The 25,702-nt window shown below is 40.8% G+C and overlaps 1 protein-coding gene and 1 pseudogene across 11 annotated transcripts in view; one reads left to right on the top strand and one right to left on the bottom strand.

Annotated features, from left to right (window-relative positions):
- The first annotated feature begins 5,583 nt into the window (after window positions 1–5,583).
- DNM1L (dynamin 1 like) overlaps window positions 5,584–25,702 on the top strand; it is a 60,034-nt gene continuing 39,915 nt past the window's right edge. For 6 of the 11 annotated variants that reach the window (XM_070789813.1, XM_070789812.1, XM_070789809.1 and 3 more), the window contains exon 1: window positions 5,587–5,794. In XM_070789813.1, the coding sequence (XP_070645914.1) occupies window positions 5,693–5,794 (102 nt within the window). In that variant the 5' untranslated portion in view covers window positions 5,587–5,692. Of the gene's footprint in view, window positions 5,795–25,702 lie in introns of all 11 variants that reach the window. The other 5 variants (XM_070789805.1, XM_070789808.1, XM_070789804.1 and 2 more) reach the window with 2 other exon arrangements.
- On the bottom strand, window positions 19,759–23,507 carry LOC109558534 (ADP-ribosylation factor 1 pseudogene; annotated as a pseudogene).

The following is a 25,702-nucleotide window of genomic DNA, read 5'->3' as shown; positions in this document are numbered from 1 at the left end:
GAGTTGATGTGAACACATGCAGGGAGCAGACTGCCATGTGAAGAAGGAGGCAGAGATTGGAGTTGTGCTGTCACAAGAAAGAAATGTTTGTGGTCACTAAAATTTAGGGGAGAGGCATGGAACAGATTCTCCTTCACAGTCCTTAAAGGAAGCCCATCCTGCTGAGGTCTTGACTTTGAACTTTTAGCTTGTAGAACTATGAGGCAATAAACTTCTGTGTTTTAAAGAAACCAGTTTGTGGTACTTTGCCACAATAGCCCTAGAAAACAAATACAATCCTCTATCAAATTTAAGCAGAAAGGGATTTAGTACCTGGAATTAGATGCTTAATATTTACTCTGTTTTTTTCTGACTGAAAAAACAGGCTCTAGGCTAGACATCTAGGAAATACTCCCAGAATCACTGGGACTCCTAGGATTACCGATATGTTTACTATATGGTAATCCACTCCAATACTATTGCCTGGAAAATCCCATGGACAGAGGAGCCAGGTAGGCTACAGTCCATGGGGTCGCAAAGAGTCGGACACGACTGAGAGACTTCACTTCACTTCACTTTTACTACAATCAGGAGCTGGCTCTCAGGATCTCTTTACCTCAGCCACTATCTGAGAATCAGGAAAACATCATCAGAACCATCAACTCCAGGACTGTATCTCATGTCCATGATCTGCACAAGTAAAATGGATGCGTTGCACACCTCCTCCATCCTCTCACAGTTTAGTTCAGAATTTAAGCCTTTGAGCCTGTTTTGGGGAACAAAAATATCTGGAGTGCTTTGTTGCAAATATATTTGGATATGAAGCTTTTAGCTTTTTCGTTTTTGAAGCAGAAGAAAAAGAGAAAAGGCCCACAAGAAAGAGGCTGAAATACATTTTGAACAAGCTATTGTTTTCCTTTTATCTTTTTGGTCACCATTTTATGGCTTATTTCTTTAACATCCTTCTTCTGTTTCCTCTTAAATATTCCTATTACCCATTTTACCCATCTTTATATTCTCTGAACAAGTGCATCTATTCTAAATTTGTCCAGGTGTCTCAATCATTCTTGCCTGGAGAATTCCAGAACAGAGCAGCCTGGCAGGTTACCATCCATGGGGTCACAACGAGTCGGACACAACTGAGTGACTGACACACACACACACAAACACACACTCCGTCATTACCACCCCAGGATATACTACCATCATCTCTGACTTGATTACCACAATATTCCCTATCAGGTTTCCTGTACTCCCTTCCCCCATCCCAATTCAGTGGGATGGAGGTGATCTTTGTAAAATTCATGACATCATGTCTGTCTTTGGTCACCCTTCTGATTTTCTTCATTACCTTCAGGAGACATCTCTCACTCCTCACTCTCATGAGTTCACCTTGGTCTGACCAGCTATTAGTCTTGCCACTCACTATTCCCTCACAGGCCTCACTCTATACTAAGCCACACTAAGCTGTTTAAACCATCCAGAATGCCTCATGTCCTTTCCTTTCTCTTCACTTTGGCACAAGTTGTTCCCTCTGTCTAGTTTGGAAGTTGTTTCCCTTCATCTTTGTCAGGTCAACTCCTATTAATCCTTTCATCTAGTGCTGACTTCCATATTAATTCTAGTTACTTGCTGATTTTCTTCCTCAGAGGAGAGAATGAGATTTGAACAATTTTGCAGAATGTATTTTATTCACCTTTGTAGCTTTAGTTTTTAATATAGCTTTAATTTACTTATATTAATTCTCTATTTTAATTTTGGTTTGTTTGATTTGGTTTTTCCAATGGTGTGAATAGTGGCACACATTAAAGACTGCTGTCGGGATTTTGAGGTATATCATTTTCTACCTTTGCATTAGCTTCCTAGTACTGCTAAAGCTGCTTAAAAACTTACTTTCATTTTGGTAGTAGGTCACATCTTTAGTAGTTATGTTATTATTCCTATTTCATAGATTGGGATTGGGAGTAAGGTCACATCATTCTTAAATAGAATGATTAATTCAGAACTTCTTCCCTCATGCTATAATAAGTAAAACAACAAGTTCTTCTTGACTAGCTCAAATAAAGTAAATTTAATATGGAAAACATATATTTATTCATTCATACAGACATATATCTATTTACTCATTTGGTCAAATATTCAGTAATTCAACAGGAAAGAGAATAAATAAAAGCCATCAAAAATAAACAAAAAGTCGACTAATGGATAAAACTTTATATATATTATATATAATATACTTAGAACTTTATGATACACTATGTTATTCACTAATTTTGCTGTGTCACTTATGTGACACATCCATCCCAGTTATACAGCATTTCTAGAAAATTGTTTCTTTTTAAAAAAAATATTTATGTATTGGCTGCATCAAGTCCTAGTTACGGCACGCATGCTCAGTAGTTGTGGTTCACGGGCTTAGTTGCCCTGCAGCATGTGGGATCTTCGTTCCCTGACCAGGGATCGAACCCATGTTCCCTGCACTGGAAGGTGGTTTTTTAACCAAACCCAGGGAAGTCCCAGAAAACTAGTTCTTAAAACTCAAATTGACTGATGCTGCCCAGTACTGGTTAGATGGACTGGCTGGGAATTAGAAAGGAGAGATGTTCAAAGTCTCTCCTAGACTGGGCTGGTGACAGAAGAAATCCTGGCTTTTGTCCCTTTGTTTACCACAGTGTACCAGTGAGCCCTTGGATATGCAAAGGCAGCTAACCAAGGGCTGAAAAGCTAAATTTTTCTTCACCGTAAAGTGTGGGCTTTGAGTTGGTGTAGGAAAGATGAATGGAGAAGGAAATGGCAACTCACTCCAGTATTCCTGCCTAACGAATCCTGTGGACAGAGAAGCCTGGTGGGCTGCTGTACATAGGGTCACATAGAATCAGACACGACTGAAGCGACAGCATGCATGCATGCATTGGAGAAGGAACTGGCAACACACTCCAGTATCCTTGCCTGGAGAATCTCGGACGGAGGAGCCTGGTGGGCTGCCATCTATGGGGTCACACAGAGTCAGACATGACTGAAGCGACTTAGCAGCAGCAGCAGGAAAGGTGAAAGAGAGTCCTGAAAAACAGAGGAGATAGGAGGTTTGAGGAGTTTCTACGAATGCCAAACGACATTTTGGGAACCTGAAGTACAGATATAAAGAGGCTAATGAGAAATTCCCAGAGATAGGGTAGGTGTTTAAGAACAGGGATGCCAAACAAGTAACATTTGTTGTTGGCATTTTTGTGAGGTAAAATCAGCCTATTATTTCAAACAGTTAATAAAATATGCCACATGTTCTGAAGGTGGGAGGATTAAAGGAGGTGATAAGTTCCACTGGTATATGGGCGTGGAACAAAGGGAAGAAAACAGTATAGGGTGAAGAAATTAGACTCTGCTGCTCTTAATTCTCAATTGTATTGTCACGCTGCCCTCTAATGGTCTGTCAGTACTTCACTATTTAGCAGATTCAATTGTTAGCTTCTGAGCCACCTGACTGACTACCGTCTGCAGACAATTTCCCCATTCAGTTCAGTTCAGTAGCTCAGTCCTGTCCGACTCTTTGCGACCCCATGGATATATTATAATATTACCTCATATTATATTATATTATATATTATACATGCCTGCTCTTTAAATTTTGCCATTAACAAATAAAAAAGACTATGTCCTTTGAGGTCACAAATAAAGGAAAAGCAGTTGCATAGTTGTTGCCCAGGGCACCTTGCCCCTATGAAGCAGTTACTGGTTATGCCCATGGAGCTTCACTGTGAGCCTACCTTCCCCTTTTGTCTGTCTTTTCATCTCAGACAAAATATAGACTGCTCAGAGATAAAGAAGAGACCAAAAGCTCCATCAACAGAATTCTGAGAAACAAAGTGGGTAACATCTGACTGTTATATAATACTATCTTTGGTAGAAAATAAATACTATCTTTGGTCTGCTTTCTGTTTTTGGAATTCTCAAGTTGTTTGTCTCATTTTGACTCTGAAATAAAAAAAAAAAATAGAAGGAAATGTTCATAAAACTTGATGCCAAAACACCACTAACGGACCTTCAGGTCTTAGCTTAGATGAAATTTAATTCATTTGTTCAGAAGTATTTATTGAGTATCTCTCATGTGTCTTGCTGAACAAATCAAGCATATTCCCCACAGCCAACGTGTATGGGGGGCTTCCCAGGTGGTGCTAGTAGTAAGGAAGTAGTAGTAAAGCCAATGCAAGAGACATAAGAAATGTGGGTTTGATACCTGGGTCGGGAAGATACCCTGGAGGAGGGCATGGCAACCCACTACAGTGTTCTTGCTTGAAAAATCCCATGGACAGAGAAGGCTGGTGGGCTACACTCCATGGGGTCGCAGGGCTGGACACAACTGAAATGACTTAGCACATGATATTGTATGGCTGTGCGGGTGATGGTACTCAGTAAAGCTGTGCAGTGGTCCTTACTTTCAAGGGGGTGGTCCTTACTCTCAAGGAGATTGTACCTAGTAATTTCTAGGAAGTCTTGCTTGAACTTTCACTCCTATCTTGGATTAGAAAAAGGACTCCATAATAAACGCAGTCATAGCACTTCACGCATTTGTCTATTATGGTGTCATCCTCTGTTAGATTGCAAACTCAGAGGATAATGAGTTTGGGACTATCTTGTTTGTCCCTTTCCAGGGGTTAGGGATGCATCAGTGAATTAAACAGTCAAAAATCCCTGGCGTCTACAAGCTGGTAATCTAGAAGAGAGAGATAGTTAACAAGTTCAGTATGTACCATGTTACATGGAGATACACCATGGAAAAAGTCAAGTAGGGGAGGGGTCTTTTTCCTCCCCTACTTTGGCTCTTTGTTCAGATATCACCTTTTTTTATTGTGAGAGAGGAAAGCTTTGGAGGTTCACAGTAGAGGAGAGATACTGTCCATCTAAAAAAGAAAAACATTTAGGAATAAAACAGTAGGCACACTTAGCAAACAGCTAGTAAGGCAGTTATCAGCTTTCCACTTTGCCAGAAATCAGGCCACAGTGAATACATATTTATACAAAATATAGAGAATGAGGGCCCAGCCCTAGCTCTTCTCTTGAAAATCTGGCACTTTCATAGTTTTTCTGAATACATTTTAACATTCTAGAGAGCCCTCGTGTTCTAATCTGAGCTGGTTTTGCATTTTTTGTTGCAGAATAGCACCTCGCATCTTCTAGTATCAGCCTGCATACCATTTGTACTTGGCTGGGGTGTCTGAGGCTACGATTTTTAAGCCTTTCCAACCAGCTCTACTTGACAGTGTCCTTTTCAGGAAATGACGTCCTGGATAATTAACAGACTCCGCTATATTTAACACATATTCCTATCCGAAATTTTCACACTTATTTTGCCTCGCGGACAAATATAAATGTATCTCTTCCTTCTGACTCTCTGGGCCTCGCTCCCTATTCTTTTGACAGCAGCCCAATCCCAAGCATCCTTCCCTCCACGTTGGCGAGCCGCCTGCACGGAACAGCCTTCCGGAAGCTGTAGGCCCGGCGGTCCGCCTCGCCAGAACTACAACTCCCGGCAGCGACTGTTTTCCAGCGCCTCCGTCTTGGCGCATGGCCCGTCGGGAGGGGGCAGGTAGCGGGCGGGGTCCAATGGGTGCCGGCTCCCGAGGAGAGGGCGGGGGAGAGGAGGAAGGAGGCTGACTCTGGGCCCCGGCCCCATTCATTGCCGCGGCCGGCACGGCTGGGGTCTTGTGTGTTACGAGTTATGGAGGCGCTAATTCCTGTTATTAACAAACTCCAGGACGTCTTCAACACGGTGGGCGCCGACATCATCCAGCTGCCTCAGATCGTGGTGGTGGGAACGCAGGTGAGAGAGGAGGGCGGCTTCCGTCCAGGCCGGAGCCTGGGGCGCAGGCCTGGATGAGGCTGCGGCAGCGCTTGCTCCCCGACCGGCCTTCGCGGCCTGTGGGAGGAGGGCGCTGCCGCGCCTGGGCGCCTGGGGCTGCGTTGCACCCGGGCTGGTAGTCCGGGGCCTGGCGGGGAGGCGAGGGGCGGAGCCGGCGCCGCGGTCCCGCGGGTCCCGGGGGCGGGGTGGGAGAGGGACGGGCGGGCGGAACTGGAGTCCGCGGGGACCGGGCGCGGCTTCGCCCGCGGGCCGCTGCTTCCAAGGGCACCTGGGGGACGCGTGGGGCACGCGGGGCCGGGTAGCCCCTTCTAGGTTGGTTTCAGGGCGGCGGGGTGTTTGTTTCCCTCCTTGCCTTGCTCAGGGGCTGCGGAATCAGTATTGGAACTTCGGTGTCGGGGCCCAGGAGGGCCCCTATTTGGGTGCACCTGAGTGTTTTCCTGCCGTGTGATTCCCGTTTCGAAAACACCGAAGCAGTTAAAAACAAACAAAAAAACCCAGACCAACTTGTACTTGGAGTTTGTGGATATAAGGAAGAGATAGTCAATTTTTCTGCGTAGGCAGTGGTTTTTGACTTCCATCTAAATTGGGCATCAAGGTTCTCTGATCTTTTCATGTTGACATCTCTTGTAGATAATACATTTTTACATGTGGAAATGTTGAAGAAGTAACTTAGTATGACAGAGAAGTATACATTTCATTTTTTCTGCCTGCTGCTTTTCTTGGTTGAAGAGAATCAACCACAGGGTTTTTAAAATGATGTTTTCTGTTGGAAAGGGGACGGTTTCCTCACTTTCCATCAGGTTCATCGCTGCTGCTGCTGCTAAGTCGCTTCAGTCGTGTCCGACTCTGTGCGACCCCATAGACGGCAGCCCACCAGGCTCCTCTGTCCATGGGATTCTCCAGGCAAGAATACTGGAGTGGGTTGCCATTTCCTTCTCCAATGCATGAAAGTGAAAAGTGAAAGTGAAGTCACTCAGTTGTGTCCGACTCTTAGCGACCCCATGGACTGCAGCCCACCAGGCTCCTCGGTCCATGGGATTCTCGAGGCAAGAGTATTGGAGTGGGGTGCCATTGCCTTCTCCGAATATAGAGTACAGGGTATAGATATTTTAAGAGGGAACTCAAAATAGAGTATTTCCAGACACTAGTAACCCTGGAAACCATAGACATCCTGTCTAGGGTGGGCGAGAGGGGCTTCTTAGAAATTATTTCAGAAACACATTTCCTTGGTTGATTATAGGATTGATATAGATCCTATACCAATATGTGCTCAATTCTGCCTTCACATATTATGGTACTTGTAACTTAATGTTTGCAATAGCTAGATACTCTGGTTCATTAATATAGTAAATTATGAGAATATTTTTTTTGAGCTTATTTTGTTTACTGCTGTGTTCCTATTCCTAGCTCTTGGTACAGTCTCTGTGTATGTAGTAGATGCTTCAAAGATAAATACTTTGAGTTACTGGATAATATTTTTTAAACACTTGGGCTTTTATTATCAAAATCAATCGGTTTTGTAAATAAAAATAGAGGAGAAGAAATTAAATCTTCTTTGATAGTAATTTGTGTTTCCTAGCTGTAGATCAGAAACTTTGCATATACTTTTAATAGGGTCTCAATGCTTTAAAAAGCCTGAAGCAGTAAAAGAATCAGAGCTATAGGGTGTTAGCATAAATAGTTTAAAATCAAGAAAGATTTTCCTTGCATGAGATAGAATTTATTTCAGTGAGTAAATCTGTTGGCAAAATTAGGGAGGGAACAGGGTAGAAAAGTAAAGATCTCAGCATTGTGAAAGTCATTATTAACATATGTCAGCAAAAACCATCCTAATAGTGATAGTTATATGCTATATATGTGTATGCCATATTTGCATGTTAATGTTTAGGATTAATGCAGGAGTCTAAAAAAATATTCAGTTTTTAGACTTGATTTAATGGGGGTTATCTCCATTCATGCCCTTAATAACTGAAATTCAATCCTTTATTAATCAGTTATAGAAGAACTACATAAGAATAGAAGCAATGTATTTTTTTCTCATATTTTCCTCAATATGTTGGAAAAAAACTTTTCTTGATTTGAATATAAGTACACCATTACTTTGTCATCTAAGCCATTTAATGACTGAAGCGACTTAGCAGTAGCAGCAGCAGCAGCATATATACAGCACCTCACATTCACATTTAATGGAGTAGTGTACAGTGAGTGAGTTACAGATGTAGTAAATGCTCTGTAGTTAGTTCGAGTGGTAAACTTCGCAGTGGCAGTAATGTCTCTGTCTTACACTTTACCTACATGGCAAAGACATTACTTTGCCAACAAAGGTCCGTCTAGTCAAGGCTATGGTTTTTCCAGTGGTCATGTATGGATGTGAGAGTTGGACTACAAAGAAAGCTGAGCGCTGAAGAATTGAAGCTTTTGAACTGTGGTGTTGGAGAAGACTCTCTCTTTTTTTTTTTTTTAATTTTTATTTTATTTAACTTTACAATATTGTATTGGTTTTGCCATATATCAAAATGAATCTGCCACAGGTATACGTGTGTTCCCCATCCTGAACCCTCCTCCTTCGTCCATCCCCATACCATCCCTCTGGGTCGTCCCAGTGCACCAGCCCCAAGCATCCAGTATCATGCATCGAACCTGGACTGGTGACTCGTTTCATATATGATATTATACATATTTCAATGCCATTCTCCCATGGAGAAGACTCTTGAGAGTCCCTTGGACTGCAAGGAGATCCAACCAGTCCATCCTAAAGGAGATCAGTCCTGGGTATTCATTGGAAGGACTGATGTTGAAGCTGAAACTCGAATACTTTGGCCACCTCATGCGAAGAGCTGACTCATTGGAAAAGACCCTGATGCTGGGAGGGATTGGGGGCAGGAGGAGAAGGGGATGACAGAGGATGAGATGGTTGGATGGCATCACCGACTCAGTGGACATGAGTTTGGGTGAACTCCAGTAGTTGGTGATGGACAGGGAAGCCTGGCGTGCTGTGGTTCATGGGGTCGCAAAGAGTTGGACACGACTGAGTGACTGAACTGAACTGTAGAGATGATGGCTTCACTAAGTTTAGTAATTTGGTGCCAAATATTGATCTTAGTTTCATTCCTTCAGTGTTTAATTCCTAAAATGAGTACTCTTAAGTAAACTCATGTTTTTCCCTTTCCGTTTCTTTTTCCCTAGTTTCTCTTTGTAAACCTTAAAAGATCAGATCTCTGTGCTGATTCCTTAAAAAAAATGTTTCTTAAATCATTGAGGTGAAATGTGTATAGCATAAAAATTAGCTATTTTAAAGTGTACAATTCAGTGGCATTTAGTACATTCATAATGTTGTGTAACCACCACCTCTGTCTAGGTCCAAAATATTTTCATCACCCCAAAAGAAAACTTTGTATCCATAGCAGTCATTTTGTAATTCTCTTTCCCCTGAGTCCCTGACAACCACCTTTTTTTTTTTCCCCTTCTTAATAGAGTTACTTTTTCTGGAAATTTTATAGAAAGAGAATCATACAATATGTGGCCATTTAAGTTTAGCTTCTTTCACTTAGTATAACATGATACATTCACATTGTAGCATGTACCAGTGCTTCCCTTTAATTGGTGACTAATCTTCTATTGTGTGTATTTACCATATTTGTTATTATTCATCTATTGATGGATATTTGGAATGTTTCTCTCTTTTGGTTGTTGTGAGTGGTGCTGCTATGAATATTTGTGTACAAATATTTGAATGCCTGTTTTTAGTTCTTTTTGGTATATATCTACAAATAAAATGAGGTCGTATGGTAATTCTACATTTTAAGTTTCTGAGGAGCCACCAAACTGTTTCTACACTGTGTGTGTGTGTGTTAGTCACTCGTTGTGTCTGACTCTTAGCCCACTAGGCTCCTCTGTCCACGGAATTCTCCAGGCAAGAATACTGCAGTGGGTTGCCATTCCCTTCTCTAGTCGATCTTCCCAATCCAGGGATTGAACTTGGGTCTCCTGCATTGCAGGAGGAGTCTTAACAATCTGAGCCACCAGGGAAGCCCCAGATTATTTATGGTAGCAAACTACCAGGGTCCCAATTTGTTTACAAACTTGTCAAAACTTGTTATTGTGTCTTTTTATTATTCTGATGAGAATGTGAAGTGGTATCTCATTGTGGTTTCAATTTGTATTTCCCTAGTGACTAATGAAATATATATCTTTTTAGGTGCTTGTTGGGATTATTTGTCTTCTTATTGTTGAGTTGCCAGAGTTCTTTATGTATTTTGGATACAAGATCATTATCAGTATGTGATTTGCACATATTTTCTCCCATTCTGAAGGTTATCTTTTTACTTTCATGATCATTCTTTTGAGGCACAAAAGTTTTCAATTTTGATAAAGTCTAACTTATCTATTTTTTCTTTTGTTGCGTGTGATTTTAGTGTCATATATAACATTGCCAAGTCCAGAGTAATGAAAATTTATTATTTTATTATTATTTTGTATTTTCTTTTAAGTGTTTTATAGTTTCAGCTCTTACATTTAGGTTTTGATCCATTTTGAGTAAATTTTTGTGTTCAGTATGAAGTATGGGTTCACCACTACAGATGGTGACTGCAGCCATGAAATTAAAAGACACTTACTCCTTGGAAGGAAAGTTATGACCAACCTAGATAGCATATTCAAAAGCAGAGACATTACTTTGCCAACAAAGGTTCTTCTAGTCAAGGCTATGGTTTTTCCTGTGGTCATGTATGGATGTGAGAGTTAGACTGTGAAGAAGGCTGAGCACCGAAGAATTGATGCTTTTGAACTGTGGTGTTGGAGAAGACTCTTAAGAATCCCTTGGACTGCAAGGAGATCTAACCAGTCCATTCTGAAGGAGATCGGCCCTGGGATTTCTTTGGAAGGAATGATGCTAAAGCTGAAACTCCAGTACTTTGGCCACCCCATGCGAAGAGTTGATTCATTGGAAAGGACCCTGATGCTGGGAGGGATTGGGGGCAGGAGGAGAAGGGGACAATAGAGGATGAGATGGCTGGATGGCATCACTGACTCGATGGACGTGAGTCTGAGTGAACTCCGGGAGTTGATGATGGACAGGGAGGCCTGGCCTGCTTCGATTCATGGGGTCACAAAGAGTTGAACACAACTGAGCGACTGATCTGATCTGATCTGATGGGTTCACCTTCATTCCTTTCCATGTGCCTGTCCAGTTGATCCAGGGCTATTTGTTGGAGACTATCCTTGCCCACTTTAGGGCTCAGCACTATTGTTGAAAATCAATTGACTATAGATGTATAGGCTTATTTCTGGACTCTCAATTATTTTCTGTTGGTCTTTAGGTCTCCTCTTAAGTCAGTATCACACACAGTTTTGATTACTGTAACTTTGTAGTATATTTTGAAAACAAAAAGTATGAGCCTCCCAACTTTGTTCTTTTTTTTTTTTTTTCCCAAGATTGTTTTGCAGTGAGGAGTCCCTTGCCATTCATTCCATAGAAGTTTTAGAACTGGTATTTCCATTTCTGCAGACAAGATTGTTTGGATTTTGATAGGGGTTGTGTTGAATCTGCATTGCTTTGGGGAGTATTGCCCTCAAAGTATTAAATTAGATCTAGAATTCTTGGTTGATGGGTTTTTTTGTCTCACATCTTTAAATGTCATACTATTACCTCTGGCATCCAAGATGTCTAGTGATAAATTTATTGTATTATTAATCTTATTGAGGATCCCCTGTATTTGAGTTGATTCTCTGCTTCTCTCTTGGTGCTTTCAATATTTGTCTTTCACCAGTTTGACTATAATTTGTCCCCATGTGGATCTCTTTGTGTTTTATGGTGGAGTTTCACTGAGTTCTTTAATATGTAGATTCATGCCACATTCCCCAAGTTTTCCTGCTTTTATGAAAAAAGTAGGGATTTTTCTGAATATTACTCTTGCTTTTCAGATATCTATATTTCACTCTTACCATTTATGTTCCAGACAGCACTGGGTCTGTATTTTATAACCAGGAAAAAAACTGCTCCCTAAGGTCTTTAGCATTTTAGCAAGTTTGGATCTGGGATAATTGAAGTGGTGTAAATTTTAGATTTATATTTTGCCAGTGTGTGTGTGTGCTGTGTACTTAGTCACTCAGTTGTGTCCGACTTTTTGCGACGTCATCGACTGTAGCCCTCCAGGCTCTTCTGTCCATGGAATTCTCCAGACAAGAATACTGAAGTGGTAATCATTCCCTTCTCCAGGGGATCTTCCTGACCTAGGGATCGAACCTGGGTCTTCTGCGTTGCAGGTGAATTCTTTACTGTCTGAAGTACACTGGGGAAGCCCATTTTCTCAATAGGTGGAGTGTTTGAGCTTTGTGGTAAAAACATGTTAGTTTATTTATTTAAATACTCCAAAAGTTAATATTTCTAAGGATACTCAGAAATATTTTATTTAAAATAAATGAGACAGGACTTCCCTGGTGGTTCAGTGCTTAACAATCCGCCTGCCAATCAAAGAACATTAGTTTGATCCTTGGGCAGGGAAGATTCCATATGCCTTGGGGCAGCTAAGCCCATGTGCCGCAACTGAGCCTGCAAGCTGCAACTGCTGAAGCCTGTGCCTTGGGGTCTATGGTCTGTAACAAGAGAAGCCACTGCAATAAGAAGCCTGCACACTGCAACTGGAGAGTAGCCCCTGCTGGCTGCAACTAGAGAAAGCTTGCATGCAGCAACCAAGACCCAGTGCAGCCCAAAATAAAACATTTAAAAAGAACTCTAAAAATAAACATGAAAAATATTAAGGAAACCTTCTGTAAAACTAAAACTACTTCAAAATAAAAAGTTAAAAACTTAGTAAATGTACATTTTTATCTGTTATATTAATATCAAAATAAACAATTGAGAGGTCTGCTTTATGCAATGAAAAGTAAAAACTTAGAAGTTAAAAACTAAATCAGCTTTGCTTAATGTGGCATGAATGAATATTTACAACAATTCTATTTTCAGTTGCATGAAAAGAATACAACTTCCTGTTCCCAGTTGATGATAGTTATCAGAAAGAGCTAAAGCTATGACAAAACGTTAAGGGTCCGTCTCAAAATATAAATCCAGGACATTATAAATCTCAATACAGTGCAGTTTGGAAGAAACTAAAAATTACACTGAGACCATATACACAAATTTTTAGCCCCTAAGTATACAGGATATTGAGTCAGTTTGGGGACTATGAGAGATGTAAAGAGCAGAAGACACTGCAGTGCCAAGTGAGCCCTATTTTCACAGCAAGCTGGCTGTGGCTTTTGCCACTTTGAAGCTCCCGTAGCTGCTTACCTTTGTGGAGGAAAGAGGGCAGACTTGGGAGTGTTTATATCACCAGGGGGAAACAAGCCCTGATCTAACCAATTGTTGAAGAAACTGATGGCATTTAGAATACTGAGGTAAAAATTGGGAGTGCCCAGACATGTTTTGTTCTGTGTATGTGTGTTGACACATAAATTTTTAAAAATTGTGATATGATTGACATGTAAACATTATATTAATTTCAGTTGTGTAACATATGATCTGACATGTGTATACATTGGGAAACAATCACTCCAATAATTCTAGTTAACATGTCACCACACAGTTACAATTCTTTATTATGATGAGAACTATTAAGATTTCCTATTAAGATTTTTTCCATTCCCTGGAGAAGGGAATGGCAACCCACTCCAGTATTCTTGCCTGGAGAATCCCATGGACAGAGGAGCCTGGCGAGCTACAGTCCAGGGGATTGCAAAGAGTCAACACAACTGAGCAGCTAACACTTTCTTTCACTTAGTAACCCTCACACTCTATAAATACACAATAGTATATTATTACCTATAATCACTGTGTTGTACTTAACATCCCCGTGATTGATTTTTAACTGGAAGTTTGTACCTTTTGATCACATTTACCGATTTCACCTACCCCCCATCACTGGTCTGTTTTCTATGACTTGTTTGTTTTTGTTTTAGATTCCACATACAAATGAGATCATGCGCTGTTTGCTTTTTCTCTGACTTATTTTACTTAGTAAAGTTCATTCATGTTGTTGCAAATAGCAGGATTTCCTTCTTTTTTTTAATGGCTAAATTTCTGTGTGTGTGTGTACGTGTGTATACATACACACATTTATTTTATCTGTTCATACACTTGTGGGCATTTAGGTTATTTCCATTTCTTGGCTGTTTGAAATAATGCTGCAGTGAACAGGGTGATGCATATATCTTCTCAGTTCAGTGTTTTTGTTTCCTTTAGATAAATACCCAGAAGTAGAATTGCTGGATCATAGCTCTATTTTTAACTTCTAGAGGAATTTCCATACTGTTTTTTAAAATAGTGGCTGCACTCATTTATGGAGAAGGCAATGGCACCCTACTCCAGTACTCTTGCCTGGAAAATCCCATGGGCGGAGGAACCTGGTAGGCTGCAGTCCATGGGGTCGCTAGGAGTTGGACACGACTGAGAGACTTCGGTTTTCACTTTCATGCATTGGAGAAGGAAATGGCAACACACTCCAGTATTCTTGCCTGGAGAATCCCAGGGATGGGGGAGCCTGGTGGGCTGCCGTCTCTGGGGTCGCACAGAGTCGGACACGACTGAAGCGACTTAGCAGCAGCAGCAGCCAGTGTTGCTGCCCATGAGGTCATAGAGAGTCAGACACTACTAAGCACACACAAGACACTGATTAGTGATGTTGAGCCTTTTTTCATGTCCTTATTGTCCATTTGTATGTCTTCTTTGGAAAAATGTCTACTTGGCTTCTAAGTTCATTTTTATTTATTTTTGTTCATGTCATGTGGCTTGTGGGATCTTAGTTGCCCCACGAGGAATGAGACCTGGCCCTTGGCAGTGTAAGCCTGGAGTCTTAATCATTTGACTGCCAGGGAATCCCCCAAAGTTCATTTTTAAATCAGGTTATTTGTGTGTGTGTGTGTGTGTGTGTGTGTTTCTTTTGTTGTTTGTTATTGAGTTGTCTGAGTTCTTTGTATATTTTGTATGTTAGCCTCTTATTGGTTAAGTGGTTTGAAAATATATTTTCCCATTCCATAGGTTCCTTTTTCACTTTATTGATGGTTTCCTTTGCAGTGCAGAAGCTTTTTAGTTTTTTTGTACTCCTCCTTGTTTATTTTTGTTTTAGTTGGCTTTGATTTGGTGTCAAATCCAAAAAAAATCATCACCCATACCAGTGTCAAGGAGCTTACAGCCTATGTGTTTTCTTCTAGGAGTTTTACATTTTCAGGGCTTATATTCAAGTCTTAACCCATTTTTCTGCTGATTTTTGTTTGTTTGTTTAGTGTAAGATAGTAGTCCAGTTTCATGCTTTTGCATGTGGCTGTTGTGTTTCCCAACACCATTTATTGAAGAGACTATCCTTTCCTCATTATATATTCTTGTTGTCTTTGTAAATTAATTGTTCATATATGCGTAAGTTTATTTCTGAGCTCTCTGTTCCATTTATCTGTGTGTCTGTTTTTAAAACAGTGGCTGCACCAATTTACATTCCCACCAACAGCATATGAGGGTTTCCTTTCTTCTACATCCTGCACAACATTTATTTCTTCCCTTTTTGGTAATAGCCATTCTAAGAGGTATGAGGTGGTATCTTTTATGGCATCATCTTATTGTGACTTGAAGGATCTCAGTTGCTCCTTGACCACGGGGATTGAACCAGGGCCATGGTGGTGAAAGCTCAGAATCCTAATCACTAGGCTGCCTGGGAACTCCCAGATTATTACAACTTTTAAACATAGTTGGAAATCAGGAAGCATGTTATGATGACTCTCCTGTAGTTTTGTTCTTTGTCACGATTGCTTTGGCTATCCTATTTATAAATTTTAGGATTATTTACTCTGTTTCTTTGAAAAATGTTATTGGAATTTTGATAGGGATTGTATTGAATTTGTAGATTACTTTGGGTAGTATGGATATTTTAGCAATCTTGATTCTTTTAATCCATGAGCACAGAATATCTTTCTATTTGTATCTTCAATTATTTCATCAGTGTTCTATAGTTTTTAATGTACAGGTCTTTTAAATAAACTTCTTGGTTAAGTTTATTCTTAGGTATTTTATTCTTTTGAAGCAATTGTAAATGGGATTTTTTTCTTAATTTCTCTTTCTGATAGTTCATTATTATGGTATAGAAACAAAACCTATTTTGCATATTGACTTTGTATCCTACAACTTTACTGAATTCATTGATTAGTTCTAACAATTCTTTGTGGAGTCTTTAGGGTTTTCTACATAAATATCATGGCAAATAGTAACAGTTTTACTTTACTTTCTGACTTAGATGCCTTTTTCTTACCTAATGGTCTGGCTGGAACTTCCAATACTTTGTCAAGTAGAAGTGTCAGGAGTAGGCACCCTTGTCTTGTTTCTGATCTTAGAGGGAAAGCTTTTAGCATTTTACCATCAAGTATGTTAGTTGTGAGCTTATCATATATGGCCTTTATTAAGTTGAGGTATGCTCCCTCTTTTATTCACTTTGTTGAGTTTTTTTTTTTTAATCATGAATGGATATTGAATTTGGTCAAATGTATTGCATGTATTGAGATAGTCATCTGATTTTTATCCTTCATTTTGTTAATGCGTTGTGTGTAACAGAGCCGTCCTTGCATCCCTGGAATAAATCCCATTGATCATGGTATATGATCCTTTTAATGAATTACAGAATTCAGTTTGCTGTAATTTTGTTGAGGATTTTTGCATCTCTGATTTTGTGGGATAAAGGCCTGCAATTTTCTTCTCTTGTGGTGGTCCTGCCTTGGTTTTGGTATCAGGTAATGCTGGCCTTATAACATGAATTTTGAATTATTCCCTCCTCTTCTTTCTTCAAAGGGTTTGGGAAATTCAGTTCAGTCTCTCAGTCGTGTCCAACAACTCTTTGTGACCCCATGAACCTCAGCACGCCAGGCCTTCCTGTCCATCACCAACTCCCGGAGTTTACCCAAACTCATGTCCATTGAGTCGGTGATGCCATCCAACCATCTCATCCTCTGTCGTCCCCTTCTCTTCCTGCCTTCAATCTTTCCCAGCATCAGGATTTTTCAAATGAGTCAGCTCTTTGCATCAGGTGGCCAAAGTATTGGAGTTTTAGCTTCTGCATCAGTCCTTCCAGTGAACACCCAGGACTGATCTCTTTTGGGATGGGCTGGTTGGATCTCCTTGCAGTCCAAGGGACTCACAAGAGTCTTCTCCAACACCACAGTTCAAAAGCATCAATTCTTCGGCCCTTACCTTTCTTCACAGTTCAACTCTCACATCCATACATGACCACTGGAAAAACTATAGCCTTGACTAGACACACCTTTGTTGACAAAGTAATGTCTCTGCTTTTTAATATGCTGTCTAAGTTGGTCATAACTTTCCTTCCAACAACATTCAAGAGGCTCTTTAGTTCTTCTTCACTATCTGCCATAAGGGTGGTGTCATCTGCATATCTGAGGTTATTGATATTTCTCCCAGCAATCTTGATTCCAGCTTGTGCTTCCTCCAGCCCAGCATTTCTCATGACGTACTCTGCATATAAGTTAAATAATCAGGGTGACAATATACAGCCTTGATGTACTCCTTTTCCTATTTGGAACCGGTCTGTTGTTCCATGTCCAGTTCTAACTGTTGCTTCCTGACCTGCATTCAGGTTTCTCAAGAGGCAGGTCAGGTGGTCTGGTATTCCCATCTCTTTCAGAATTTTCCACAATTTATTGCGATCCACACAGTCAAATATAGCTTTGGCATAGTCAATGAAGCAGAAATATATGTTTTTTTTGAACTCTTTTGCTTTTTCGATGATCCAGCGGATGTTGGCAATTTGATCTCTGGTTCCTCTGCCTTTTCTAAATCCAGCTTGAACATCTGGAAGTTCACGGTTCACGTACTGTTGAAGGCTGGCTTCTAGAATTTTGAGCATTACTTTGCTAGCATGTGGAATGAGTGCAATTATATGGTAGTTTGAGCATTCTTTGGCATTGCCTTTCTTTGGGATTGGAATGAAAACTGACCTTTTCCAGTCCTGTGGCCACTGCTGAGTTTTCCAAATTTGCTGACATATTGAGGGCAGCACTTTCACAGCGTCATCTTTCAGGATTTGAAATAGCTCAGCTGGAATTCTATCACCTTCCACTAGCTTTGTTTGTAGTGATGCTTCCTAAGGCCCACTTGACTTCACATTCCAGGATGTCTGGCTCTAGTTTGAGAAGGAGGAGTGTTAATTCTTTGATTGTTTGGATTCACCGGTGAAGCTCTCAGCACCTAGACTTTTGTTGGGTGGTTTTAATTATTGATTCAGTCTCCTTACTAGTAATTGATACGTTTAGGTTTTCTTTTTCTTTATGAATCAATCTCGTTAGATTTTTGATAGGAATTTGTCTGTTTCTTCTGGAATGTTCAACTTTTTCATGTATAATTGTTTATACTAATCTCTCATGATCTTATATCTCTGTGATATTCATTGTGACCTCTCTATCATTTCTCATTTATTTGAGTCCTCTCTCTGTTTTCCTTGGTGAGGCTAGCTAAATGTGTGTCCATTTTGTTTATCATTTTAAAGAGCTGGCTGTTAGTTTTTCTTTTCTTTTTTTTTTTTGTTAGTCCCTATTTCATTATCTGATTTGATCTTTGATAAATCCTTCCCTTTACTACTAACTTTGGGCTTTGTTTTTTAATAGTTCCTTGAGGTGTAAAATTAGATTTTTTTATTAGAGATCCTTATTGTTTCTAAATAACAGATATTTATTGCTGTGAACTACCCTCTAAAAACTGCTTTTGCTGCATTCTAAGAGGTCTGGTATCCATATTTCTATTTTCATTTGTCTCAACATATTCTTTGATTTCTCTTGACTTTTTTCATCTGTTAGCTGTTCAGTAGTGAAGTGAAGTAAAAGTAGTTCAGTTGTGTCCAACTCTTTGCAACCTCATGGACTGTGTCCATGGAATTCTCCAGGCCAGAATATTGGAGTGGGTAGCCTTGGAGAAGGAAATGGCAACCTACTCCAGTGTTCTTGCCTGGAGAACCCCAGGGATGGGGGAGCCTAGTGGGCTGCCGTCTCTGGGGTCGCATAGAGTCATAACGACTAAAGCAACTTAGCAGCAGGAGGAGCAGCAGCCTTTCCCTTCTCCAGGAATCTTCCCAACCCAGGTCTCCTGCGTTGCAGGTGAATTCTTTACCAGCTGAGCCACAAGGGAAGCCCAGTACAGTTGTTCAGTAGCATATTTAATCTCCACGATTTGTGAATTTTCCAATTTTCTTCTTAAAATTGATTTCTAGTTTTATACCATGATCATTGGGAAAGACACTTTATATAATTTCAGTTTTTAAAAATTTATTTTTAAGACTTGTCCTGTGGCCTATCCTGAAGAATATTCCTTATGTGCTTGAGAAGAATGTGTATTCTGTTGTTTTCTATATGTGTATAGTCCACATGGAGAAGGCAATGGCACCCCAACCCACTCCAGTACTCTTGCCTGGAAAATCCCACGGACGGAGGAGCCTGGTAGGCTGCAGTCGATGGGGTCTCGAAGAGTTGGACACGACTGAGCAACTTCACTTTCACCTTTCACTTTCATGCATTGGAGAAGGAAATGGCAACCCACTCCAGTGTTCTTGCCTGGAGAATCCCATGGACAGAGAAGCCTGGTGGGCTACAGTCCATGGGGTTGCAAAGAGTCGGACAGGACTTAAGTGACTACCACACAATACTGAACAGGAGTACCAGAAACTGGCTCATTGGAAACAAGAACTATTCACATTAAATAAAAACCCAGTTGCAGGCTGCAGCTGCACATTTACAGCATGGTGAAGCACACTGTGACCAACCATGGAGACAGCTTCTGGCACTCACATCATAGGGGCACGTTTGCCACGTGAGAGTAAAACAAGGGTAGAAGGAGGGAATGAGAGGGGAGGAGGGAGTAAGAGGGGAGGAGAGAAGACTATAGCTCATTTCTGGTTCTGGAGCTGATTGGACAGCCAGTCCAGTCCCTCATAGACCCATCCCCACTGGAGACACAGGTGGCCTGAATGTACCAATTCCTGTGGCGCAGAGTGTGCAGACCTAGCGTGTCTGTGATCTTGGCTGCATCGTGGCATTGGGAAGGTCCTATTTGTTAGCAAACACGAGCAGAACAGTGTCCCTGAGCTTGTCTTCTGCTAGCATCCTCATGAGCTCCTTGTGGACCTCATTCACATGCTCTGTGTCACTGCTGTCGACCACAAAGATGAGACGTTGTGTGATTTGGAAGTAGTGGTACCACAGAGGCCAGGTCTTGTCCTGGCCCCCCATGTCCCATGCAGTGAAGCTGATGTTCTTGTATTCCACGGTCTCCACATTGAAGCCTATTAGTGGGAATGGTGGTCACCATTTAACCCAGCTTTAGTTTGTACAGGATGGTGGTCTTTCCGGCAGCATCTAGGCCCACCATGAGAATGCACATTTCTTTTTTGCCAAAAAGGCCCTTAAATAGGTTTGCAAAGATATTCCCCGTGCTGTAGACTGGTGGGAGCAACACTGGCCAGAGAAACCCTCCTCGGCTGCAGGGCAGCTGCTGCTTGGAGGTGTTGGTTTCACTCACATGGGCTTCTCTTTGTGCTGGCTTTTCTTGTTGCTCAGCACAGGCTCTAGTGTGTGGGTATCAGTTGGTGTGGCACACAGGCTTAGTAGTTGTGGCTCATGGGCTCAAGAGCACGGGCTGAGTAGTTGTGGTGCAGGGACTTAGCTGGTCTCAGCATGTGGGATCTTGCCAGGCCAGGGATAGAATCCATGTCCCCTGCATTGGCAGACGGATTCTAATCCACTGTGCCACCAGGGAAGCCCCTTGTGGCATTTCTAAAAGAGCTTCCTGCAAAGATCCACCTTGTCAACTACCAGGTAAAATAAAAGAATGTATTCTAGAGGAAATCATACCTACAGGACTGAGGAAAAAAATGCCGCCAGAAAGTGTAGAGTCTGCTCTTTCAGGGCAAGATGCAGTGAACCATGGTGTATTTGTACTGGGTGTTCTGTTCCCCTGCACAGAGGTGCCTGCTATATGTGCCTGCTATACTGCCTATCACACTCTAATGAAATACTAAAATGCTTTAGTGAGGCACTTCAGTTCAGTTCAGTTCAGTCGCTCAGTCGTGTCCGACTCTTTGCGACCCCATGAATCGAAGTACACCAGGCCTTCCTGTCCATCACCAACTCCCGGAGTTCACTCAGACTCACGTCCATCGAGTCAGTGATGCCATCCAGCCATCTCATCCTCTGTCGTCCCCTTCTCCTCCTGCCCCCAATCCCTCCCAGCATCAGAGTCTTTTCCAATGAGTCAACTCTTCGCACGAGGTGGCCAAAGTACTGGAGTTTCAGCTTTAGCATCATTCCTTCCAAAGAAATCCCAGGGCTGATCTTCAGAATGGACTGGTTGGATCTCCTTGCAGTCCAAGGGACTCTCAAGAGTCTTCTCCAACACCACAGTTCAAAAGCATCAATTCTTCGGTGCTCAGCCTTCTTCACAACTCTTACACCCATACATGACCACAGGAAAAACCATAGCCTTGACTAGATGAACCTTTGTTGGCAAAGTAATGTCTCTGCTTTTGAATATGCTATCTAGGTTGGTCATAACTTTCCTTCCAAGGAGTAAGCGTCTTTTAATTTCATGGCTGCAGTCACCATCTGCAGTGATTTTGGAGCCCCCCCAAAATAGTCTGACCCTGTTTCCACTGTTTCCCCATCTATTTCCCATGAAGTGATGGGACTGGATGCCATGATCTTCGTTTTCTGAATGTTGAGCTTTCAGCCAACTTTTTCACTCTCCTCTTTCACCTTCATCAAGAGGCTTTTTAGTTCCTCTTCACTTTCTGCCATAAGGGTGGTGTCATCTGCGTATCTGAGGTTATTGATATTTCTCCCGGCAATCTTGATTCCAGCTTGTGTTTCTTCCAGTCCAGCGTTTCTCAGGCTTCAAATAAGTACATGAAGTAGAATAAAAGTTGGTGATATTTACTCAAATGGAGATGTTTCAATATTCTCTTACATAACAAATCATGGGCCACGGACTTTAGTTTCTACCAAAATCCCCCAGTGAATCATGTGTTAAAGTCTATTTTGTCTGATATAAGTATGGCCACCCCAGCTTTCTTTGGTTTCCATTTGAATGTGAATATCTCTTTCCATCCTTTCACTTTCAGTGTGTGTTATGTTACATCTGAAGTGAGTCTCTTATAGGCTGTGTATAGATGGGTCCTTTTTTTTTTTTAAATGCCTCTAGGCACTCTTTTATTTGGAGAATTTAGCCCATTTAACATTTAAAGTAACTTTTTTTTCATTGAAAGTAATTTTTGATAGATAATGTACTTGTTGACATTTTGTTAATTGTTTTCTGACTTTAATCATTCCTTTTCTTTTTTCCTTTTCTTATTCTCATCCTGTGTGATTTGATGATTTTTCTATAGTGGTATGTTTAGATGCCTTTTCTTTATCTTTTACATTTCTACTATAAGTTTTTGATTTGTGGTTACCAAGAAGCTTATTTAAAACTTATTTATAAGTCTGTTTTAAATTGATAATATGGTCTGTTTTAAATTGATAACATCAGTATAGTGTATTCTATTCTAAAACTCTTATATAAAGCTTTGACTCCCCTCCCTTGCTAATTATTTTTATTTCTTTTGTCTTTTACCCTAGATTTACAAGTGATTAATCTACCATCTTTACATTAGATTATTCTGAATTTTACTATATATTTATTTTTATCAGTGAAATTCATACTTTGTTTCCCTGTTACTAACTCACTCCTTTTTGTTTCAACTTGCAGGAATCCCTTTAACATTTAAGGCCAGTCTAGTGGTGATGAACTCTTTCAACTTATCCTTGTCTGGAAACTCTTACCTCTTCTTCCATAATGAAAGACAGCTTTGCTGGGTAGAGATTTCTTGGTTGGCAGTTGTTTTCTTTCAGCACTTTGAATATGTTGTGCCACTCACTCCTTTCTGACCTGCAGTGTTTCTATTCAAAAATCTACTGATTTTGTGGGAGATTTTCCTTATACATAATAAGTCATTTTGTACTGCTATTTTAAAAATTCTCTCCTTGTCTTTTAACTTTTGACATTTTAATTATAAATGGTTTGGGTCTCTTTCGGTTCATCTTATACAAACTCTCTGAACTTCTTGGATCTGAATGTCTCTTATCGTCCCCAGTTTAGTTGCAGTGATTATCAGCCGTTATTTTTTCAAGTTTTTTGCCCCTTTCTCTCTTTTTCTTCTGAGTCTCCTATAATGTGAATGTTGGTCCACTTAATGTTGCCCTATAAGTCCCTTAAATTGTCTTTTTGCTGCTGATTAGAGTCAGACACGACTGAGCAACTTCACTTTCACTTTTCACTTTCATGCATTGGAAAAGGAAATGGCAACCCACTCCAGTATTCTTGCTTGGAGAATCCCAGGGACGGCAGAGCCTAGTGGGCTGCCATCTGTGGGGTCGCACAGAGTTGGACACGACTAAAGCAACTTAGCAGCAGCAGCAGATGAGTTCCACTGCTCTTTGTTCAAGTTTACTGATTCTTCTGCTTCATGTAGTCTGTTGTTGAACTCTGTTTGGTACTTTCTTGTATTTTCTTTCTGTTGAAAATCTCTTTGTTCATCTTAGCTATTTTAGCATTTTTATGACTGTTAATTTGAACTTTATCAGCTATATCACTGATCTCCATCTCAGTAAGGCTATTTTCCTGACGTTTTATCTTGTTCTTTTGTTTGGAACATACTCCTCTGTTTCTTTGTTTTCCTTGAGTCTCTGTGGTGGTTTGGGTGCATTAGAATAAACAGCAACCTCTCCAAGTCTTGAAGAGTGGCCTTGTGTAGGAGATGCATCTTATTGTTCAACCTTGCCCTAGATCTTGGTTGTCTCTCGAACCTTTGTGATTGTCCAAATAGCCTACCTTATTCTTAGTGGGTCCCATTAGTTTAGGTTGTCTAAGATCTATCAGTATCCCTAGAGGAGGTTCTTAGTATTTAGGTTCAGCCCAGTTGGAAGCTGGAGGCTCAGGGAGCAGCTTTTGAAGTACATGCAAAAATACCTTTTTCAAGGGGAAACTGGAACATAGGTATTTTTTTCTGCTCGCTCTGCACTGTAACCTGGGAGGTTAGCCACAGTGAACCTGTACAATCCCTTCAAGAACTCTTAGTTCACTCTGCCTTGTTCTCATGAATACAAGCCCTGTTTGCTTTAAAGCTAGATGTTTTGGTGGCCTGTCTTGCAGGTGCAGCTCTTAGAAGCTGGGGCTGCCAGAAGTAGGGCCCAAACCCTTTGCTCCTCACAGAGAAGCTGAATGTTGTGAGTTCCCTCACAGCTGTGGGTCACTACCCCTGGGTGAGGTTTATGGTGAGACTGTGTCTCAGCCTCTCCAGCCTGTTTCAGTGTGGGTTTTTGTCATTTGCCTGATATGTAGGAGTTGCTCATCTAATTTTTTAGTTTCTTTCAGAGGGAATTGTTCTATCTGTGTCTGTAAATTCCGTGTGCCCATGATAGGAGGTGAGTTCAGGATCCTCCCATGTTGCTGTCTTGAATTGATATATACAACATACAGAAAGCGAAGAAGAACTAAAGAGCCTCTTGATGAAAGTGAAAGAGGAGAGTGAAAAAGTTGGGTTAAAACAAACATTCAGAAAACTAAGATCATGGCATCTGGTCCCATCACTTCATGGCAAATAAATGGGGAAATAGTGGAAACAGTGACAGACTTTATTATCTTGGGCTCCAAAATCAGTGCAGATGGTGATTGCAGCCATGAAATTAAAAGACACTTGCTCTTTGGAAGGAAAGTTATGACCAAGCCAGACAGCATAGTAAAAAGCAGAGACATTACTTTGCCAACAAAGGCCCGTCTAGTCAAAGCTATGGTTTTTCTAGTAGTCATGTATGGATGTGAGAGGTGGACTATAAAGAAAGCTGAGTGCTGAAGAATTGATGCTTTTGAACTGTGGTGTTGGAGAAGACTCTTGAGAGTCCCTTGGACTGCAAGGAGATCCAACCAGTCCATCCTAATGGAAATCAGTCCTGAATATTCATTGGAAGGACTGATGCTGAATCTGAAACTCCAATACTTTGGCCACCTGACATGAAGAACTGACTCTTTGGAAAAGACCTTGATGCTGGGAAAAATTGAAGGCAGGAAGAGAAGGGGACAATAGAGGATGAGATGGTTGGATGGCATCACTGACTCAATGGACATGAGTTTGAGTAAGCTCCAGGAGTTGGTGATGGACAGGGAGGCCTGGCTTGCCGCAGTCCATGGGGTTGCAAAGAGTCGGACACGACTGAGCAACTGAACTGAACTGAAAAAAAAAAAAAGTTGGCAATGTTTAAAATTTGGTAGATTTGGTAGAAAAGCAGTAGCCGCAAAGGAGGAGACTAAGGTAGATAATCAGAGTAACAAAATGAGTTTGATACAGAATTTAGGAGAGACATTAAAGAAGTATTTTTTGTGACATATTTAAGAAGGAAGAATAAAATGGCATAGTGGGTGATGGGGAACAACAGTCACATTGATATTGTTGAGAATCTAATTTATGAAATAGAAAAATAACTTTAGAAATTCTATTAAAAGACAAATCAAAATCATATATTATGAAATTAATTAGAGAAGAGACTTGTTGGTGAGAGCTAAGAGAGCCAAAATCCTTGTCATAGTTAATTGAGAAAGAACACTTGGAACAGAGGGACAAAGAATAATCAAACAGTAAGCCAAAGTTCCCCACATCTTCATATTTCAGTTGCTGGGCACAAATATTGAAAGGATTGACATAACCTGGGTAAATTTCTGAAATTTAAACTTTTACAAAACCCTAGAATTCTCCCAAGTGTCAAAATAGAAGAAAGGAGGACAAAAAGATTTCCTGAAAGGGA

This window comes from Bos indicus, chromosome 5 (assembly GCF_029378745.1).
Source record: "Bos indicus isolate NIAB-ARS_2022 breed Sahiwal x Tharparkar chromosome 5, NIAB-ARS_B.indTharparkar_mat_pri_1.0, whole genome shotgun sequence".
Lineage (NCBI taxonomy): Eukaryota > Metazoa > Chordata > Mammalia > Artiodactyla > Bovidae > Bos > Bos indicus.
The sequence above is the reverse complement of the archived record's forward strand: the minus strand, read 5'-3'. Positions and strand labels throughout refer to the sequence as shown.